This window comes from Chiloscyllium punctatum, chromosome 4, assembly GCF_047496795.1.
Source record: "Chiloscyllium punctatum isolate Juve2018m chromosome 4, sChiPun1.3, whole genome shotgun sequence".
Lineage (NCBI taxonomy): Eukaryota > Metazoa > Chordata > Chondrichthyes > Orectolobiformes > Hemiscylliidae > Chiloscyllium > Chiloscyllium punctatum.
In genome coordinates this window covers 104971143-104992167 of record NC_092742.1, presented here as the reverse complement: position 1 = coordinate 104992167, position 21025 = coordinate 104971143, and the positions used below count along the sequence as shown (strand labels likewise).

At 41.1% G+C, this 21025-nt stretch overlaps 1 protein-coding gene across 8 annotated transcripts in view; it reads right to left on the bottom strand.

Annotated features, from left to right (window-relative positions):
• LOC140476613 (protein numb homolog) overlaps positions 1–21025 on the bottom strand; it is a 194970-nt gene that overhangs the window by 79819 nt on the left and 94126 nt on the right. For all 8 annotated transcript variants that reach the window (XM_072569475.1, XM_072569481.1, XM_072569478.1 and 5 more), the window contains exon 2: positions 13892–14034. In XM_072569475.1, the coding sequence (XP_072425576.1) occupies positions 13892–14017 (126 nt within the window). In that variant the 5' untranslated portion in view covers positions 14018–14034. The remainder of the gene's footprint in view (positions 1–13891; positions 14035–21025) is intronic.

Genomic DNA, 21025 nt, shown 5'->3' with positions numbered 1-21025 from the left:
GGTGCAAAACTGCTCACAATACTCCAAATTCTGTCTGACCAGAATTTTATACAACCACAGTTGTGTATCCTTGCTCTAGTACTCTCGCCCTGTTAAAATGAAAGCCAACATTGCAGTTGCCTTCCTAACTGCCAACTGAATCTGCATGTTAATCTGAACAGAATCTTGAACTAGGATTCCCAAGACCATTTGTGCTTCAGATTTCTGAAGCCTTTCCCCATTTCAAGAGAAGTTTATACCTCAATGCCCCTCTTTGGAGCAGCACGGTGGCTTAGTGGTTAGCACTGCTGCCTTACAGCACCAGGGTCCCAGGTTCAATCCAACCTCAGCCGACTATCTGTATGGAGTTTGCACATTCTCCCCGTGTCTGCGTGGGTTTCCTTTGGGTACTCCAGTTCCCTCCCATAGTCCAAAGATGTGCAGGTCAGGTGAATTGGCCATGCCAAATTGCCCGTAGTGTTAGGTGCATTAGTCAGAGGGAAATGGGTCTGGGTGGGTTACTCTTCGGAGGGTCGGTGTGGAATTGTTGGGCCTTGGGGCCTGTTTCCTCACTGTAAGGAATCGAATCTAATCTATTTTTTATACCAAAGTGCATAACCTCACATTTTCCCACAGTATATCTACCGCATCATCTCCCACTCTCCTAGCCTTTCCAAGTCCTTTTGCAGCCTTCCTGCTTCTTCAACACTATCTATCCCTCTACCTATCTCTGTCATCTGCAAGCCTAGAAACAACGGTCTCCATTCCTTCATCAAGATCATTAATGTTGTATTGTTGTAATCCCAGTACTGACTCCTGATGAATTCCATTAGTCACTGGTTGCCATTCCAAAAAAAACCTCTTTATTCTCTCACGGACTGCTTCAATTACTTAAGTGTAAGTAATTCTTAATTAAGGACCCTTGTGACACAATGGTAGTGTCCCTACTCCTGAACCAAGAGGCCTGTGTTGTAGTCTGAAATATTTCAGAGATTCATATTGAACAGGTTGATGATAAATATAGGATATTTTTTTAGAATTAGCAGAATCCAAACTGAATCATCAACTTTTGGCTGATTGATGGTAGGAGTCGGAGCTGCTTGAAAGTACCATCTATCATTTGACTTGTATTCGAAAGCAGCCAGATAGAATAGTAATTAGCCGGATTGGATTTGTCCTTTTTTTCATGCACTGCACATATGTAGGCAGTTGTCCACTTTAGTGGTAGATGCCAGAGTTGCAAACTACAGTTGCACAGTATGAAATGGGCAATTATTCTTGCTTGGTTGTAATGGATTTGAAAGTGAAGAGGAAAACATGTCAGATAAAGTATGTCGGGAACGGTCTAGGAATTTGCATGACCTGACATATCCCACAATGAAAGAGGAAGATGTGCAGAACATGATGACAGAAATAGGGTGGTGGCACAAAATATCAACTGGATTTTTAAAATTAAAATATTTTGGCAGTACAAATGCTTTGCATTGGAGTATGAATTGTACATTTGTTAAATACTTGATCATGTAAAACATTTCAACAACAGCCCACACATCGTTCGCAGGTTGTGGCTGTTCCACTTTTGCTGGAACATGCAATAATCCTCATAATTATTCCAGCGGTTATTCCCATAAGGAGGTTAGTTGAATAATTCAGTCAGCCTCAAACAAATCTTTCAAGAAAGTATTAGAATTCAAGCAAATTTTTTTTTGGTTTGGAATGCTGTTAATGTCATGCAACTGGAGACACTGATTACACAAAAAGGGATTTCTTTCCTCCTGTAGAAAGTAGGCACTATTGCCCATCTTAAACTGAGCAGCTTGTTCGGTCATTTCAGAGAACATTTAAGAATCTGTGAGTCTGCAGTCACGTATTGGTCAGACTAGCGTCCCACCTGCTGTAGAGGGGTAAGAAACATCTTTAAACAAGTTGACTGCAAAATTCAAAATAGGGCCAACAGACTTATGTCCCTAATGAGAAATTATTGAACAGATGTGTTTTTTATGACAATCAATAGCTTAATAGCCAATTGCATATTTTTTTCATTAACTGAAATTTGAATGCTACCAGCAACTCTGGTGAGCTTGAAGCTGGTATCTTCAGGACAGGAGTCTGAATCTCTGGATTACGAGCCCAGTGATATTACCATTATGCCATCATCTCCCTTTATAGAGACCACACGTTTTAACATGATTTGTCACATTATTAAGAAACATACAAATTCTGATTTTTGAATGTTCCAGTGTTCCTGCCTCTTATGCTGTAAAATCATTGTTCTGATGCCTTTCATAAGAATTGTCCTGCAGGAAGTTCCCTGCTGGAATTTACTTAATGGACATCAGAATTAATCAGTCCAGAGACAGGGAGCTTTGAGCAATCTTAACAGTCCAGAAATCATTACAAAGCAAGCTCCAACAATTAAATCATCAAATATTCAACAGCTAGTTTCAGCGCCGCACATTTATAGCATAAAACAAGGATCATGGGAATAAGGTAATGAAGGTCGAGTGTCCATGGAACTTTATTCCCCAGAGAGCAGTGGAGGTCACTGAACGTATTCATGGTTGAATTCAATAGATTTGTGAAGGACCAGAGAGTTGACAGCTGTGGAAGCAGACAGAAAATTGGGGTTGAAACTACCAAATCAGCCATGGTTTTATTGAATGGCTTCGCAGATTTGAGGGGTCAAATGGCCTACATCTGCTCCCGAGTCCTATGCTTCTACATACCTGTAAAGCATATTGAAATATTACAACATATCTTTTGACAATCTCTGTGCATTAAACACTCCTTCTCTTGCATACATGTTACATAAATTCTGATCAGACATGTACTATATCAATTTTAACACAGTTCAGTCCATCTTAGAGAACACATGCTGCAATATATGGCACATGCTTAGGATCCTAACGGTTGAATGAAAAAGTTATGGACTTTAGGTACTTTTAGACATGTTATTACTTTTAAACTCCAGATTATGGGTTTACACTGTACAGAAAGACTTTTGTCTTTTTCCTTGAAGGTTAAGACCATCTCTTCATTTAACTTGTCAACCGAGTCAACCCCCTACCCCTGTCCTAACATTGAAAACACTAGTTTCTTTGCGAACTCCCAATCACCCTCTTTGAACTCAACTTACCCATGTCTGCTCAGTTGATTGTATTTCTATTAAAATGATCAACATTCAACTCCCCTGGTCACCACACTAGTTGCATTTTGAGTGACTCTCCCTGTCGCTAAGTATTGCTTTCCAAATGTTCTAAACAGGCACCATTCCCACAGTTCCAACTATTTTCTTCAGTAACCAATCATGGTGCACAATTTCCATTTGTCCTTTCTTCAGTCTTCAACAGTCAAGCATATCATCCTCCTCTAATGCCGGTCCTCCATCATACACCTGCTCAGCTGATCCTCACTTTGCCACATCTGGAGCACCTTGCCCTCAAGAGAGTCACCTGTAGACTCCTTGCTACAGCTATCCTTCATCCCCGAAATTCCTCAGCTAAATGCTGTCTCTCAATATAAACAGGGTTCCTACCTTGGACCAACATCTCAACCAGTTTCTATTTACTCTGCCAATGAGCAAATAAACCATGTTAAAACCAGGTTTTGGTAATTTCAGGAGGCGGCTTGAAATTCTGTTTTGTGTTCTGAAGGGCAGTAATCGGTTTCAAAAGAACTTCCATCAAACACAATAGTACCCTCTAGTTTCCTGCTTTAATATGGAAACCCGGAACCATTATCTAAAAATACACAGATGAATAATTCTTCCTGGAGCACAATAATAATAGTGAATAATCATCAGGAGTTTTAAATGTTACAAACTACATCAGCTTCAGTTTGAAGTTGACTTTCCCTATAAAACAGTTAGCCATCATCAACACTAGAGGCTGATTAATCGAGTGATCTTTAAAGCTTGTTGTAGTTTATTAAAAATTCACTCACAAAACGTGAGCATCGCTGGCTGCGGCACATCTATAGTTTCCTGAAAATATGTGGGGAGCTGAAAGATTTACCTCACTGGTGCTGGAGGAGTCGTCTTTAGGAAACAAGACCCCTCCGAATAAGTTTTGAGATTAGAAGTTACCAAGCTCAGAAAGGTGACGAGGAATCAACTTGCTGGCACCATGAGAATACATTGCAGCCCTTGGGGTGCAGGTATACACACTGGGCCATAAGGAATTCTGGAATTTTGGCCAAATGGTGACAAATTTCCAAGTTAGGATTGTGGTGTTCCCATGTACCTGCTGCCTTTATCCTTCTAAAAGGTAACGGTAGTGGTTGTATATTTGAAAGGTATTGGCAGAGTAGCCTGTGCGAGGGCCTGTAGTGCATATTGCAGATGCTGCTGTACCTCCATGATGGAGGGAATGAAGGCTGATGGGGTTTTAAGGTTGAGGTTCGTTGGAGCTGCACTCGATCAGGAAAGTGAGGAGCATTCTATCGCGGACCTGACTTTGTAGATAGTGAACCAATTTTGGGAAGTCAGGAGTTCTACATCACGGAATTCCTAGCTTCTGACCTGGTCTTGTAGCCACAGTATTTATATGACTGGCCCAGTTCAGTTTTCAGTTAATAGTAAGGATAGTGATGGATTCGGCAATGGTAATGTTTCTGAAGGCCAGGAGAAAGGATTAGATTCTCTCAAATTGTAGAGTGTTATGGCTTGGCACTTGTGTACTATGAATTTGTCCCTCATCAACCCAAGATATCCTGATTTTGTTGCATATTTGTATGTGCAGGTTAGTATCTCAGAAGTCACAAATAGTGCTAGACATGGTGCAAATATCAGCAAATATTCCCACGCCTGACCTTATGATCAAGGCAAAGTCATTGATGAAACAGCTGAAGGGTCCTCAGAACTTCTGCTGCAATGCCCTTGGCTTAGATAATTGAACTTCCAACATTACCCACACCTCCAAAACCACATGACTTTGGAACTATCATTGGAATATTGTCAGGGTCCTTATCCAGACTTCCATTCATTTCTTTATATCACAGTGAATAAAACTGCCTGAAGACTGGCATCTGTGATGCTCGGTCTCAAGAGGATGCCAAGATGTATCAAGCACCTACTACAGTCTTACCTTTTATTCTGATATGCAGAGCTTCCTGTCATTGAGGATGATGTTACTTGTGAATCTGCTTCCTCCAGAGAATAGCTTAATTGCCATTGAACAGAGGATCATAGGAGCTTAGATATGACCCAATGCTTTGTAGGTTTGCTTATTCTCATGGTGACAGTAAATTGATTCCTAGTCACCTTTCTGAGCATGGTAACTTCTAATATCAGAATGCGTTCATAGGGATGTTGTTTCCCAGAGGCTTCTCCTCCAGCACCTGCTAGGTGCATGCTCCAGCCTTTAAACCCATGAATTCAGTCTTTTCAACCCAAGCTCAAGCTCCCTCCCACATTTGTGTGGTGATTTCCAGAAATTTGCAGCTCTCCCTCCCCCAATTTCTGGCAGATTAATCTTGTGTGTAGTTTTCAGGGATATTGTAAACCCTTACCCCCTCAAACTTCACCTCCATGGTAACTTTAATCACATGGGCCTTGCAGAAACGCTTATGAGCTATCAAGACTCTAATTTTCTTATTAAAGTTGATTACTCAAAGTACAAATGTTTCCAACCTGACACTCAACAATTTCTAAGACTTGAGATTTACAGTCTTTCCCTGATTAACATGGTAAGCACCCAACACCTTTTTCTCAGTAAAATGATCTGAGCCTCATTTAATGTCTAACCACCAAATCACTCAGTTTGCTGTCAGGTAGGATTCAAAATAGGTCACGAGTTCAATTTGCTTACTTCATGTTAAATGCAATACCAAACTGTAATCAACATCATAATTGCAACATTAGCCATTATTGTTACAAGCTCCAAAGTGCAAGGTCATTATTGAGCACATCCTCTAATTACTAGCAGTTTGGTCATACAGAACTTGAGCATTGTTGAAAACAACTATTTTGTAAAAGCCTTTTGTCTTACACTCATCAAGACAATACTCAGCTACACATCGCCTTCCCAGTTACCTTCCCCCATCTTCTCTCCCACCCTCCTACTTATCTGCCATGCCCCTTCCTCCCCATCACACATTCCTGATGAAGGACCTATGCCCGAAACGTTGACTCTCCCGCTCCTTGGGTTGCTGTCTGACCTGCTGTGCTTTTCCAGCAGTATACTTTTCGACTCTAGTTTGCAGCATCTGCAGTCCTCAATTTCTCCCTGTACTCAAAAAATACCAATTTAAGGGGAAAAATAACTTTTATACTGAGAGGAAAGTATTGAGCAATTAGCAAATGGATTCGGATTTGTAGAAGTGCTGCCATGAAAAATGCACCAAATGATGACGATAGACAGTTAAACTGCCAGCTCCTTTAAAGTGTTAAACCAAAACTCTGAATATGTTCTATTAGGGCACTGCTTGAGAAACGAGTTAGGGAATGGCTAGTAGCTGTCTTGTTGAGTTCATGGTATGTACGTACACACAGGACCCTGTGTATTAATAGCTTTCAGTATACACTGCTTGCCTAACCACCCTAAATTGACTGCTGATGCAATTCTTTGCCTCCACAAATGCTAATTGTACAATCACCGATCATTAACTATTAGTCATCAGTTTGGTGCAAGCACTGTCTTGGAGAATGCACAAAGTCCACTTGGTAACCAATCAGCACACACCTCTCACACAGCTTAAATTCTAGCCTGCCCTTTGAATTGGTAAAATGTACCCAATTGCCCTGTTAAGTGCAAGGTTAAAAGCTTCAATAAAATTTGCCCTTTCCTTAGTAGCAGTCAAATCCTCCTGGTCTTAAATGTCGTTTAAAAATGGTATGTGCAAGTGCTTGATATTCAGACAAGAAAGAAGGAAAAAAGCAAAATAGGATGGCAGTCATTTTAACATTGCAAGATAGCATTGAGGGAACAAAGCTCATTTATTAGAGCTGAGAAACAAAAAGGGTGCGATCATCCCCACTGTGGGTATCCTCCAAACAGCAAGAGGCAGAGTTGGAGAAGAATATCAGCAGGGATATGACTGGGCTCTAAATGTACATCCATTATCCTCATTAAACCCATTAATTAAATATTAAGCATTAATATTTGTCACTGCGGTCCATAAGGAAAGCGTTTTTAAAATGGTGTCCTCAACTTAAATATCCCACCAACATTTAAGCTTTGTTTTTCACAGCTTGTCATCAGATGACAAGCATTGTGCTTTTTTTAAAATCCAGAATGACTTGGTATCCTCAAATGTGAGAGAATGCCAAAGTAGAGAAAAGGTGATGCCTTTAACACGTGACAATTGGCAGTCGCTCAGTACACCTTTCAGCACGCTGCAAGATCAGACTTCCTTCCTGAACTCCACATTCCAAACTTCTCATTGGGGGTTTTAAAAGCTATTTATATTGCTGCCATGCCAAATTTTGTTTTCAAATAATAACAATCTGACATCAGTTAAAATCTCAATCATCTTTCCTAAGAAGCTATTTCAACATCCCTTCTAATAGAACTTGGCAGTTTTGATGTCGGGAGGATGCAGTTTATTTTATATAGGATAAAGAGTTTCCAAGTTCACAACCAAGCGGAAATACACCATTCCTCCAGTCATAACCTGCTGGTAAATGATCTATTTAACCCAATGACATGGTCACCATGTGACTACAATGTAATTATGGTGCCAATCACCACAGATGTATGCCAACAGCTCATTACCAGTAACAGTACCCATAGCAGTTAACTATGTCAGAGTCTCCATTTTAATATTTCATATAATATCCCCACACTATCAAATTGCACCTGTAGAACAGCTCATTTGCTCACATTGACACTTAGCAAGTATAAAAATAAAAGCTAAATACTGCAGCTGCCAGAAATCTGAAATAGAAACAAAACACGAGAAATATTCAGCAGGTTTAGACAGCACTTGTAGAAGAAAAAGTTCATTATTTAAGGTCAATAACTTTTCATCTTTCTGACGTTTATTTTCTAGGGAGAGAAGGTTGGATGAGAAATAGACTACTCTGTACAGCATCTCTTAAACACCTATTAGTCTTCTTCACAACATGGTCCAAGTTAGCTGTGTGTTCCATGTGCCAACTAATGAGGCATTTATAGCTCCAGCACTTTTAAGCTAAAATAAATTGAAACCAACTCCAAGGGAAGTACAATTTAAAGCCCACAGCTTTTTACTTCACAATATTTTTAATGATGAATTGAATTGGGCAAAGAATGCTTTAAAACCAACGACCGTGGAAGGGATTGCTGCACTTTTTACAAGTACTGAATCTCATTGTAAGTTATGTTTACACTGTTACCTTGTTTAAATACTGTCAGAGGTGGAGTTGTTGGTAGGCGGCCTGGTGTCAGAGGGTGAGTAACATTTGGCCGACGAAAGGTTGCTTTGACATCAGCAATTCCACAAATCAACCAACTTAACAATAAGAATCTAATTGATAGATGTATTTATAGCTTGTTGGTGTGTACGATAGATTAGATTCCCTAAGGTATGGAAACAGGCCATTTGACCCAACAAGTGCATACCAACCCTCCAAACAGTAACCCACCTTGACTAATGCACCTAATACTATGGACAATTTAGCATGATCAATTTACCTGACCTGGACATCTTTTGATTGCAGGAGAAAACCGGAGCACTTGGAGGAAACTAACGCAGACTTGGGGAGAATATGCAAATTCCACACAGACAGTAGTCCGAGGCAGGAATAGAACCCGCTCCCTGGCAATGTGAGGCAGCAGTGCTAACCACTGAGCCACTGTACTGCCCGATACTGGCAGAAGCATACAGACCAAGACAAGGACAAATGATGCATCTTTCTCTCCAGTGAAATATTCATAAAGTAAAGAAAACTAGCTTGTTTTCCCTAACCAGTTGCTGCCAGCTGTGGCCTTTCACCAATAACTAAGGTCATAGAGAACTGCAGCACAGAAAAAAGCCCTTCGGCCCATCACATCAGTTCTGATCAAAAACATCTTAATTATTCGAATCTCATTTTCCAGCACTTGGTCTGTAGCTTTGTATATATTTGGCATCACAGGTGCGCATTGAAATACGACTTCAATGTTACCAGGGTTTCTTCCTCCATCACCCTTTACAGGCAGTGAATTCCAGATTCCCACCACCCTTCGAATGAAAATTTTCTTCCCCACATCTCCTCCAAACCTTCTGCCCTTACTTGAAATCTATGTCCCTTGGTCACTGATCACTCCTCCAAGGGGAAATGCTTCTTCCTGTCTACCCTACCTATACTCTTCATAATTTTATACATCTCAATCATGTCCCCTTTCAATCTCCTCTGCTCTGAGGAAAAGAACTCCAGTCCATCCAATCTCTCTTCATAAATTAAACTTCCCAATCCAGAAAATACCCTGGTAAACCTTCTCTGCACCCTCTCCAGTGCTATCACATCCTTCCCAAAATGTGGATTCCAGAAACTGCACACAATACCCAGGCTGAGGTCTAACCAACATTTTATACAGACCCAGCATACATTCCCAGTTCTTAAACTCTATGCCTTGGCAAGTATATCAAGTGTTTTCTTAATTATTTTATCCACCTGCTCTAACACTTTAAGGGAATGATGTACATTTACACTGAGGTCCCTCTGAGCCTTGGTGCTTCCCAGGGTCCTACAGTTCATCATGTATTCCGTTCCTTGTTTGTCCTGCCCAAGTCCATTACCTCATATTTATCCAGATTGAATTCCATTTCCCACTGAGCAGCCTATCTGACCAGCTCATCTGTATCTTCTTGTAATCTAAGGATATCCTCCTTACTACCCTGCCAATTTTTCTATCATCTGGAAACCTCCTACCTTCAAGTCCAAATCATTTACATATACACTTGAGGTGGTGACTGACCATGACATTATTGGTAGATTATTAATTAGCAGCCCAGGTGATGTTCTGGGGACTCGAGATTGCATCCTGCCATGGCAGATGAGGAGCAAAAAAAAATCCCAAAGAACAACAGGTGCTGGAAAAAGGTCTGGCAGCATTTGTGGAGAGAAAGCCAGGTTAATGTTTTGGGTCCAGTGGCCATTCTTCAGAACTGATTAAAGCAAGGAAAGAATTGCTTTATATGCTAAGGGAGAAACGACTATTTTGGGGGTGGTGGGGGGGGGGGGGGGGGGGGGGTGGTGGGAGGAGAAGACACCAAGAGAGAGTGAGAGACAGTGAGACTGAGAGTGAGACAGAAAGAAAGAGAGCGGGATAGAGAGAAAAAGTTGAGCAAAGGAGTTGGTAGAAGGTCTTCCTGTGGGATTTAATGCCTGCTAGTGATGACTATTATTGGCTGACAAAGGGGTTGTGCATAGCAGAGCCTATTTCATGACAAGGTCTGGGTTGCAGGGATTGGGGTAAGGACAGGGGAGAACGTGCAGTGGCCTAAAAATTATTGAACTTGATTTTGAGTCCTGAAGGTTGCAGAGGTCCAAGGTGGAAAATGAGGTGCTGTTCTCCTAACTTGCACTGAGCTTTGCTAGAGCAACAGAGATGTTCACCAGGGAACACAGCAATGCGCTAAAGTGGCAGGCGACTGGAAGTCAGTATCATTTTTGTGGGCAGAACATAGGTGTTGTGCAAAGTGGCCACCCAATTGAATTTTTTTCTCCCCAGTGTAGGGGGACTACATTGTGAGCAGCAGATACTGGACAGTAGATTGGGAATAGTACAGGTAAAACACTGCTGCACCTGGAAGTGTGTCTTGGGTATTGGATAGCAAGGAGAGAACAAGTGCCCTATAAATGGTTAGGGGTTATATCTTCTGTGATTGCATGGGAAGGTACCACAGGAGTATTGGGGGGGGGGGGGGGGGTGTTGGAAGTGGAAGAGGAGTGGACCAAGGTGCCCCAGAGGGAATGGCCCCTGAAGAATGCTGACAAGTTAGTGGTGAGGAATGTGTGCTAGGTGGTGGCCTCCCACTGGTGTGGAGGAAATGGCAGTTGATGATCTTTTGGATGCAGATGCTGGTGTGGTGTTAAGTGAGGACAAAGGGAACCCAATTGTTGTTATGGGAGGGAAGAGAAGGGGCGAGGGCTGAAGTACAGGAGATGTGTCAACCACTGGAATGGGGAATCCTTGGCTGAGGAAGATGGTGGACATTTCAGGAGCCCTCTTCTAGAAGCTGGCATAATAGGAACTGATGTGGCAGACATGAAGGACCTTGAAGAACAGAATAACGAGGCAGTGAGAATGTATAGTCAAGGTAACCGTGGGAGTCGGATGGCCAGCCTATTCCCAGAAACCGAAACAGAGATGACAAGGAAAAGAAGGGAGGAGTTAGAGATGGGCCACGTGAACATCAGAATAGGATGAAAATTTGAAGCAAAATTGATAAATGTTTCCAATTCTGGACATGAGAAGGAAGCAGCATCAATGATGTCATCGACATACCTGAAGTGGTGTGGGTGGGGGACCAGAGTATGTTGGAACAAGGAATGTACCATATGCTCCACAAAAAGAGATAAGCACAACTAGGTCCCATGCAGATATGCATGGCCACACCTTTAAACTCCTCCCAATTGCTTCATGTCAAAGAGAAGATGCTCAAAGTGAGGATGAAATCAGCCAGGTGGAGGACAGTGGTGGATGCAGACAGTCTATGCTCTTTTTTCTCAGGAAGACGCAGAGAGCCCCAATCGGGAATGGCATGTCAGTAGTGAAGAGGAAGCAGCTGGAGCCAGCAAACTGGAAATTCTGAACTGTCATTAAGTGTCAGAGGAATTGTGGATATAAAAGGAAAGGTACTGGAGAAGGAGGGGGAAAAAAAAACAGAACGGAGATAGGAACAGGTGGGTTCTGTGGGGCAGGACCAGTCAGAAACAATGGCTCTGCTCGGGCAGTTCTGTTTGTGGATTTTGGGGAGGAGGTACAAGTGAGCTGTTTGGGAGTGGTGGGATGTGGAGTTGGAAGAATGGAGGGGAGATCAGTTGAAATGAGATTAGTGACTTGTCGACACAACAGCCTGGTGTTCAATGGTGGGGTTGTCGTCCTGAGGGACATAGGAGGAGGTATCTGAAAGCTAGCACTCAATCTCTACAAATGTAGAGGTCAGTATGCCAGACAACAGCACCACCCTTGTCAGTTGATTACAAAGTCAGGGTTGGATCTGAGAGCACAGAGTGCAATTGGTGGAATTTGTATTTAATAAAAATCTGGAATTAAAAGTCAAACAATGATCATGAAACTGTTGCCGATTGTTGGAAAAACACATTTTGGCTCATGAAAACTCTTGAGGAAAGGATCCTTACCCAATCTAGTCTATATGTGACTCAGACTCTCAGCAATGTGGATTACCCTAAACTGCCTCTGGGCAGTTAGGAATGGGCAAGAAAGACTGTCCTAGCCAGCAATGTCCACATCCTGTGAATGGATTAAAAATAAACCCACAGACAGCAAAAGTCCCTGTGGCATCATACCAAAACTAGGTGACTCTACAGTTAATACACCAATCTGCAGTGCCTTTTCTGAAGTGAAAAGATCCTGGAGAAGGAGCGATTGAAAAACAAAAATCCTGACAATCAAAAGAATCAAAACCAAATGTGTGGACCAAGGTCATTGGATTGCTGACCTAGTCTTTTTTCTCCTCTCAACACAAACACAGTTTACTTAATCTTGAAGTGGGGACGTTTGAAGGGTTACAGTTTAATCAGTAGTTATATATCGACAGCTCATAGTTGTTTATCTGTGGTTAGAAGTTATTTGTAATAAACAGTAGTCCTTGTCATGTAAAGAAACCTGTTATGTGTCTTGTGCTAGTCTATGTCTGTCTATCTGCCAAGTCAATTGGGGACTTTGCCATACTTTGATAGGACTAACTCCAGAAATAGCATGGCTTGATTTCTAACATGCTACCTCAGAAAGGTGACAACAGCCTTAAAAACACACTCATTTTGTGAGGGGGCAAGAACATTGGTCTCCATGTGCTTTTTGCAACTGAAGAAACACCAGGTTGATTTGCATGCCACAATCTACATTACATCTGTAATTTAGAAAAAATAACTGCAAGTTTTGGTTTGAAACTGAAATTCAATATTCGCTACAACAATGTCAGGCCAGTTGTCATGGTTATCTAATGATACAGCAGACTACAGATGCTGCATTTAGTGGCCAGGAGATAAATGAAATTAAATGATATTAAAAACACATGATATAAAACTAACGAAACTGACTATAGCCAATTGAAAGTACATACCTAGTGTTGACTCAGTTTGACTGGTGGAGCTCACATCCTTTCAGCATGAAGTAGCTTGGATTCCCATTACAGCCTTTAACATATTGCAGTATAACACTGACAAAGCTCCGCATCCGACAGGGCATATTATTTTAGATTACACAGTAAACCACTACCTGTCTCCCGGAACAAGTGGGCAGAATATACATTGCAGAGTTCTCCCAAACATTTGACCACAACTCCCAGCAGCACTAAAATCATCATTGCTTGATGGACCTTGTAAACAAATTTTCTGCTGCATTCTGCCTATACTGCAAAAGCAACCGATGTGTGTACAATGTTTCAGTAGGTTGTAAGCAAACGTGTCCTTGGAGAGGGAGCAGACAAGGTCCACCTGCCCACTTTAGACCTTCCGTGACTGATGGGCACCCGAGAGACTGGAATAGATCAACATCCTGGGAATATTACTTTAATCTGGTAAACTCAGCTTCCTTTCAAGCTTTATTTTTAAAAGCCACTTTTTCCCGTTGCTATCTATTAGTGAAAACTCGCCAGAAGAGGCAGTTTGTTCCTATAATCAGCTAGATAGGTGAGGATAGTCACAAAAGCAACTTCATTGTGAGCATTCTGCAAATCGTATTGCAATTTTCGTTACATCCCAGACAAGAAACCACAAAGCCTGTCAAAAACAAATCACTTCAATAAAGAAAAGGGGCTTCACCTTGACCTGGAAACTACATTTGCCACTGCGGACTGCTTCTTCGTCAGTCTGCCACTGATGTGGTCGACTTGACTCTGGAACATAGATGTCCTTCTTACGTCTGAAGCTCTGCCGTAGTTTGTTCATCTTTAACCACTTGCTTTCTACAAAAAGAAGAAAACAACGCATACTAAGTTACGGTGCACTAAACAAACTTCGTTATTTATTTTTCCCAAAAATAATTACCATTTCTCCAGCACAAACCACTTCTCAAAATGATGAGCAGAAAATCAAGTATTTTACTGGAGGGGGAGTACGGGTGGTTGGGGTGGATCACTGCACCTTGTGGCAGCCTTGTGTTGAGAATGCTAAAGGCAAGCAAACATCAGTCAAATCCAGGGGGTGTCACCTACAGGAGGAAAGAGTGAGAGAAGGTGAGAAAGAGTGGAGGCAAGAAAGAGAGCACACAAGAGCAGGGTTGGGCACACATGTAAAAGAGGGGGGAGGCAATGGGGCGCAAGAGCGAGGGCACACGAGAGGGGTAATAAATGCCTCGCAAATGAATATGGAACCTCTAGTTTAAGGCCGTATATATTCAGAAACTACTACTGTTGGAAAATGAACTTAATAGTATTGTAATAAAAAATGTATCAATTGCAAAATTTAAATCCAATGTTGAAAACTGAGTGCAGTAAAAAGATTAGTTGCCTCTTGGTTGCAATGTTACAGCTTTGTGCCAATGTCATGGGAATGCATAATCTGTGACCTCACTAGACTGCAAAAGATATGTTTTGAGTGATGGTTTTTTATGTTTTAAATGTGTCAATGATTTTGAAAATAAGACTTGTTGCTAACGTATGCCTGTTATCTGTGCCTATTTAAATACTGGGTGTCTTAAGAAATTGATGTTTTCCATGAGTTGTCACATTACACTAAACAGCACGGTGGCTCAGTGATTAGCACTGCTGCCTCTCAACACCATGGTCCCAGGTTCGATGCCAGCTTTGGGCAACTGACTGTGTGGAGTTTGCACATTCTCCCTGTGTCTGTGTGGGTTTCCTCCGGGTGCTCCGGTTTCCTCCCACAGTCCAAAGATGTGCAGGTCAGGTGAAGTGACCATGCTAAATTGCCCCTTTAGGTTAGGTGCATTAGTCAGAGGGAAATGGGTCTGGGTGGGTTACTTTTGGAGGGTCGGTGTAGACTGGTTGGGGCGAAGGGCCTGTTTCCACACTGTAGGGAGTCTAATCTTAATTGATGGTTGATAATTGAGGATATTGATGAATACTTCTAAATTTGTTTAAAAGAGTCCCAACATCCTATATACCAATACCAATACAAAATGTGTTGTTACTAAATGACTGCATCACCTAAGAACTTAAAGCGAATGCAAAAGAAATCCCTGAAAATCAAAACAGAGCCCCCAAAATCAAAACAAACCCGAGAAAACCTCATGAGGCCTTTTGAAAAATAATTTTAAAACAGCATGCACGTAAATAAAACAAAATAAGCATGAGTTTCCCCTAGTCTTTCAACCATCTCTTTAAAGTAGTGACTCAGAATTTCATGTTTCTTGGCATCCACTGGTGAAGTTGTGAAGTGCACTCCAGCTGAATTCCATCTTTCAAAACACTCACAGACAGCTGCTTCTCAACAGAAGTCCTTGAGAAAGATTTCATGAGCGCAAACCCAGCTGATTTTTCCAATCAAAGAAGTTAAAGATCATTCTGGCACTATCTCCCAAGAACAAAAATCAAAACTGGCACAGAGCAATGTCTACTTTACTTGTGCTGCTTGATCAATATTCAAAAGACCCAAATAGTTTGCAAAGTACTTTTCAAAACTTGTTTGAAGTGAAGCATATAAAGTATTTAAAAACAAAGCATCTACGAATATGTATCAAGACTGACCATTCAGATATAATTAGTTTATTACCCAGCATTTTCCCATGCTGTAGCAATTGCAACACTAGGCATGAGGAACACACCAATTCAAACAAGAGCTATGCAGCAGTGTCACCACTCAATTCGTTGAAAACTTACTGTTCAGTGGACAACTCCACATTTCTCATCAAAACAGTGAGCAACACTCGAAGCTGTTTTATATGTTTGTATTAACTACAAATATTAAATCATGGTTGAGTTTATAAAATCTTTTATCATCTCTGCAACCTTCAGTTTTACATGCAGATATCTGAAACTGTCAGGGTGGGGATAAGGTTTGCTAATAAGTGCGCAACTGCAGCTAGGATAAATTTTAACTATAGTCTGTGGAGAAGGCGCATCTCCATACAGAAATGTAGCCAAGATCAGTAACAGAGATCATTAGGCAGAGCAAGGAAGCAGCTTGGACAACAGGTGCATAGTGATTTTTGACATGTTTGCAATAGCCTGAACATCAAGATTAGATTAATACCTTGCAAAGAAATTTCCAGCTATCAGCCGCAACTAATAAATTTAATCAATGTAAGTGAGGATTTTTTTCATTGCGTGACAACAGTTACCGAAGGATTTATCTACTGCGTGCACAACTTACCCCGATGACCAAGATGATAAATGATTACTGCAGATTGTAGAAACCAAATGCTGTATGAAATTCTACAGCAACAAAATTAATCCAGAATGTTGCGTAATAATCAACCTCAAAATCACATGACCATTTATAGTGCTTCAAGTTCAGGAATTCTGCCAGGGCTTAAAATACACAATCTGAGAACAGAGAAAAGGTTGGGTGCTTTTTATTAACAAAACCAAGTTAAAAAATTAAGAATAAAATAAGGAGGGATACTGAGATTTGTAAGTTAAGCAGTACACAGGCCAGTCAATCAAAAGTTGTTTTAAAACCATCCAAATCTTTGAAGTTATTTTTCACATAACTGATTTATGAATTAACATCCATCGTTTCCAGTCGTTTCTGAACATAGAACTACCTTCACTGATCTTGTGCCGTCACTCCAACCAGGACTGACTCCTGCAAATAGGTTCAGGTTTAGAATCGTCAACAGACAAATTTCTTACAAACACCACTGTCAACAGTCCTTCTCCACAGACTATAGTTAAAATAAACCCAACTGCAGTTGCGCACTGCATTCTTTCAGAGTACACCTATACACACTGTATTGTGGAATCACCATCTTTCAAAAAATTGGAACCTACAATCATTTCAACTAAAATCAAAGCAGATGGTGGTGTCAATTTAATGATCCTTCCTAAACACTGCTGTCAAAATTAGGATAATTTTGATAATAATTATCAATAATTATAATTAGGATAATAGCTTATGCACTGAGCATTGTACAAACAAGTAATATATACTACATGATCCAACGGATTACAAATGCTAATATCACACTCCTTTGAGAACAGCAATGATCAAAACGTGATTGCTATTAGAATCAATCTTTTCAAAATCTAAAAACTAAATCACTCCGGTAGCTCTGAAGTCTACTGACCACACAAAAGATCAATTCAAAATTTAGGATCAATACCTCAAAAACATAAAATTCCGACCTCTTGGGCGAGCCACACAACCTCCTCTGTTTCAGTGCCAGAAGCGCACTGACTCTCCACACCAATGGCAGCAGCAACAAGATTTCTATACAGCTCAACAAAGTTTGATCAAAAAGGCAATCCTGAAGTGCAAATAATGACCAACTCCTTTTCGTCTTTGGAGAAGTCAACTGAGAGACTCGATTCATTTCAAATTTACTTGATCTGCTCTTTCCACTATCTTGCCGAAAAAGCAAGGTTTCACTGCTAATGGTTCGTTCTTGATCTAAAGCAGTCCAAATTTGCTCATAGTACAAGGCAGCAAAAAAACTGAACCCAGTGAAGCACAAAGGTAAATTGTATGTTTGCATTGTAGCACATCATGAATATTTGAACTAGTAGCCTCAATCTTCAAACTATTAGCATTCCTGTGTTTTGTCTCGTGTATTTATTAATCCTAAAAACGCTTTCTAACTTTCAAAAGTACTGATAAAAACAGCGTCTCTTTTACAAGCAACTTAAGATTTTGCGGGCTCCAAATATCGGTGTTCCAGTAGCTATATTTCTAATTTATCATTACCTTATACACCTCTATTAGGTCCTCTCTCAACAGGAGCTGCTCTAAAGAAAACTATCCAAGCCTATCCAAATTTCCTTATAACTCAGACCCTGCAACCGAGGTAGCATCCTGGTAAATCCAGGGAACACAGTGGCTCAGTGGTGAGCACTGCTGCCTCATAGCGCCAGTGACCTGGGCGACCGTCTGTGTGGAGTGTACACATTTTTCCCAGTGTCTGCGTGGGTTTCCTCTGGGTGCTCTGGTTTCCTCCAACAATCCAAAGGTGCGCAGGTCAGGTGGATTGGCCATGCTAAATTATTCATAGCGTTAGGTGCATTAGTCGGAGGGAATTGGGTCTGGGTGGGTTACTCTTTGGAGGATCGGTGTGGACTGGTTGGGCCAAATGGGTTGCTTCCACACTGTAGGGATTCTAAAAATAATCTCCTCTGCACCCCCTCCAGTGCAATCACATCCTTCCTGTAATGTGGTGACAATAACCTAACCAGCATTTTAAATAGTTCAAGCATAACCACCTTGGTCTTGCATTTATATCTCAATAAATAAAAGCAGCTGATATGCCTTCTTTAGGGCGAGTGGTGTAGTGGCAATCTCATAGGCCGCAAAATCCAGAATTCCAGACTAATGTTCTGGGGACAAGAGTTCAAATTCCACCATGAGTGATGGTGAGATTTGAACTCAATTTTAAAAATACCTGAAATGAAAAGCTAACCTAATGGTGACCAAGTAACCATTTAGAAGAGTAGGATGGAGGCTACAAATTCTGCAGCAAGTAACTCAGTTCTCAACTCTCCAAAGTCCACCATCTAAAAGGCACAAATCAGGATTATGATGGAATACTCCCCACTTGCCTGGATGGGTGCAGCAACAACACTCAGATGTTTGACACTATCCAGGACAAAGTAGCCCACTTGATTAGCACCACATCCAGAAACAGCCACCCCTCCATCACTGATGCTCAGTTAACTGCAGCGTGTACCAACTACAAGATGCACAACAGAAATTCATCAAGAATCCTTAGATAGCCTCTTTCAAACCCACTGAGATGTTAAAGGGCTAATTTGTTCTGCTGACATGTAAGAAATTGGATGTCCTAGGTGGGGGGGTTTCTGTCTTACAGGCAGGATGTGACAACCTAGTCATCCTCTGTAAACGCTACAGTTTAAGGGATAACCTGATCACACACTGGTTCTGGAAATAATCTAACCATTTAACATTGTTTTTAGGTGCCAAGTGACTATGGGGGCGTGACAGGGGATTGTGTTTTGCGTACATGACTGACTGTGATGTAAAACCCTGTATAAAGGGAGGATGGTTCCGTTGTTCAGACTCACTTGACATGCTCCGCAAGCATCGCAGAGTGTGTTAAGTGATCCTCCAAAAGCTTGTACTTGCTGAAATAAATTGTGGTTGTTCACAAAGGTTGGCTTATTGCAGTTGCATCAAACGTGTACGAATCTCAAGAAGGGAACCTAAAGCCACAACCACTACCGCCTGGAAGGACAAAAGCAGAAGATACCTGGGAACACCACCACCTGAAAGTTCTCCTCCAAGTCACTCACCTTCCTGACTTGGAAATACATAATCAGTGCTGCAGGGTTAAAATTCTGGAACTCCCTCCCTAACAGCATTGTAGGTCAACTGACAGCAAGAATTGCTGGCTTAGACAACAAGGGCCCTAGCACCAAGCTGAGAAATTCCACTGGATCTCAATGCATCAAATGCATAACCCTCATCACTATGTTTGGTTAGCTCCTTAAAAAATCTGATCAAATTTGATTTTCCCTTAAGCAAACCATGAAGACTTGCCCTGACTATTCCGTCTCTCCAAATGCAAAACAAAAATCAGTTTTTCAGAATTCTCTCCTAACTTTCTCACCATCAAAGTTCAAGCTTGAAATTTCCTGGTCTCTCACTTCGCCCAACATTTAATAGGGGGACTATGATAGTCTGGTACCTCAATTATAGCCAGAGTCAACAGAAGTGACAATAAATCAAAATGCCATCTGTAATTCAACAGTGAACTGATTCTGCTGCTACAAATTCATTTATACAAATCAAGAAGAACTATCATGGTAGAGTTTGTAAATTCTGAAGTGAAATCTCCCAAAGTCTAAGAACACAACCCACATTTATTCAGAAAGGAAATGGGGTAGGATGTAAAGTCTGAAGTAATTTGTGTCAGTAGCTTAAGTTGACATTCCGTAACTATTAGTTTCCTCTCTGTCAACAAAATAGAAACGACAGGGAAAATTCTCCATTGGTTGGAGTCACATCCAACACAAAGGATTGTTGGAAGGCAATCATCACATCCCTAAGGCATCATGTAGGGTAGATAATTTCTAACCAACCTGCTTAGAGACGCTATTACACACTTCTGGAGCAGGTGGGGCTTGAATCCAGACTCCCTAATTCAAACATAGGGACACTAGTGTTGTGCTCCAGGTCCGATCATCTTCAGCTGCTTAGGGTTAGAAGCTGTGTTGATTGCCCAATGTTCAGCTCCATCCAAAACCTTCAGATACTGAAGCAATCCATGAAGTGAAACTGGTCAACACTCTGATTTTGGCTGATAGGTGCCAGAAAATCAAACCATTTTCCCCCGACACTCAAAGGCATTGTGTTTGTTGGGGTACCATTATCACTGCCATCGGTGCCTGCACTCCAACTAATGACAACTCATTTTATTTTCCTATGTCTTTTCCTTGGCTCTGTCATTCATTGTTAGCTGAAAAACTGAAATGTGCTCCCATTTAAATTGCTGTAAAAACAGAATCTCAACTATATTTCTCTGTTTCAGATTTCCAACAGCTGCAATATTTTGTGTATGTGGTATACATGCCTTTCTGTTAAAAATGCAGTACAGTGTTGCAATTCTATGATACAATACAGTCATCTGTAAATCCTTAATAACAGCATGTATAACTTTACAGTATACCTCATGGCACTGGAGTGAACATTTGAAAAATGATTGGAACTGACAGAGAAGAGTTTAGAATTTCAGCCATCAATCGTCAGTGCTCACACTAAACTAACTGAGTAGTTTTATTCTAAAATGTGAGAACTCAAGTATTTGAGACTGTATCTCCCTTC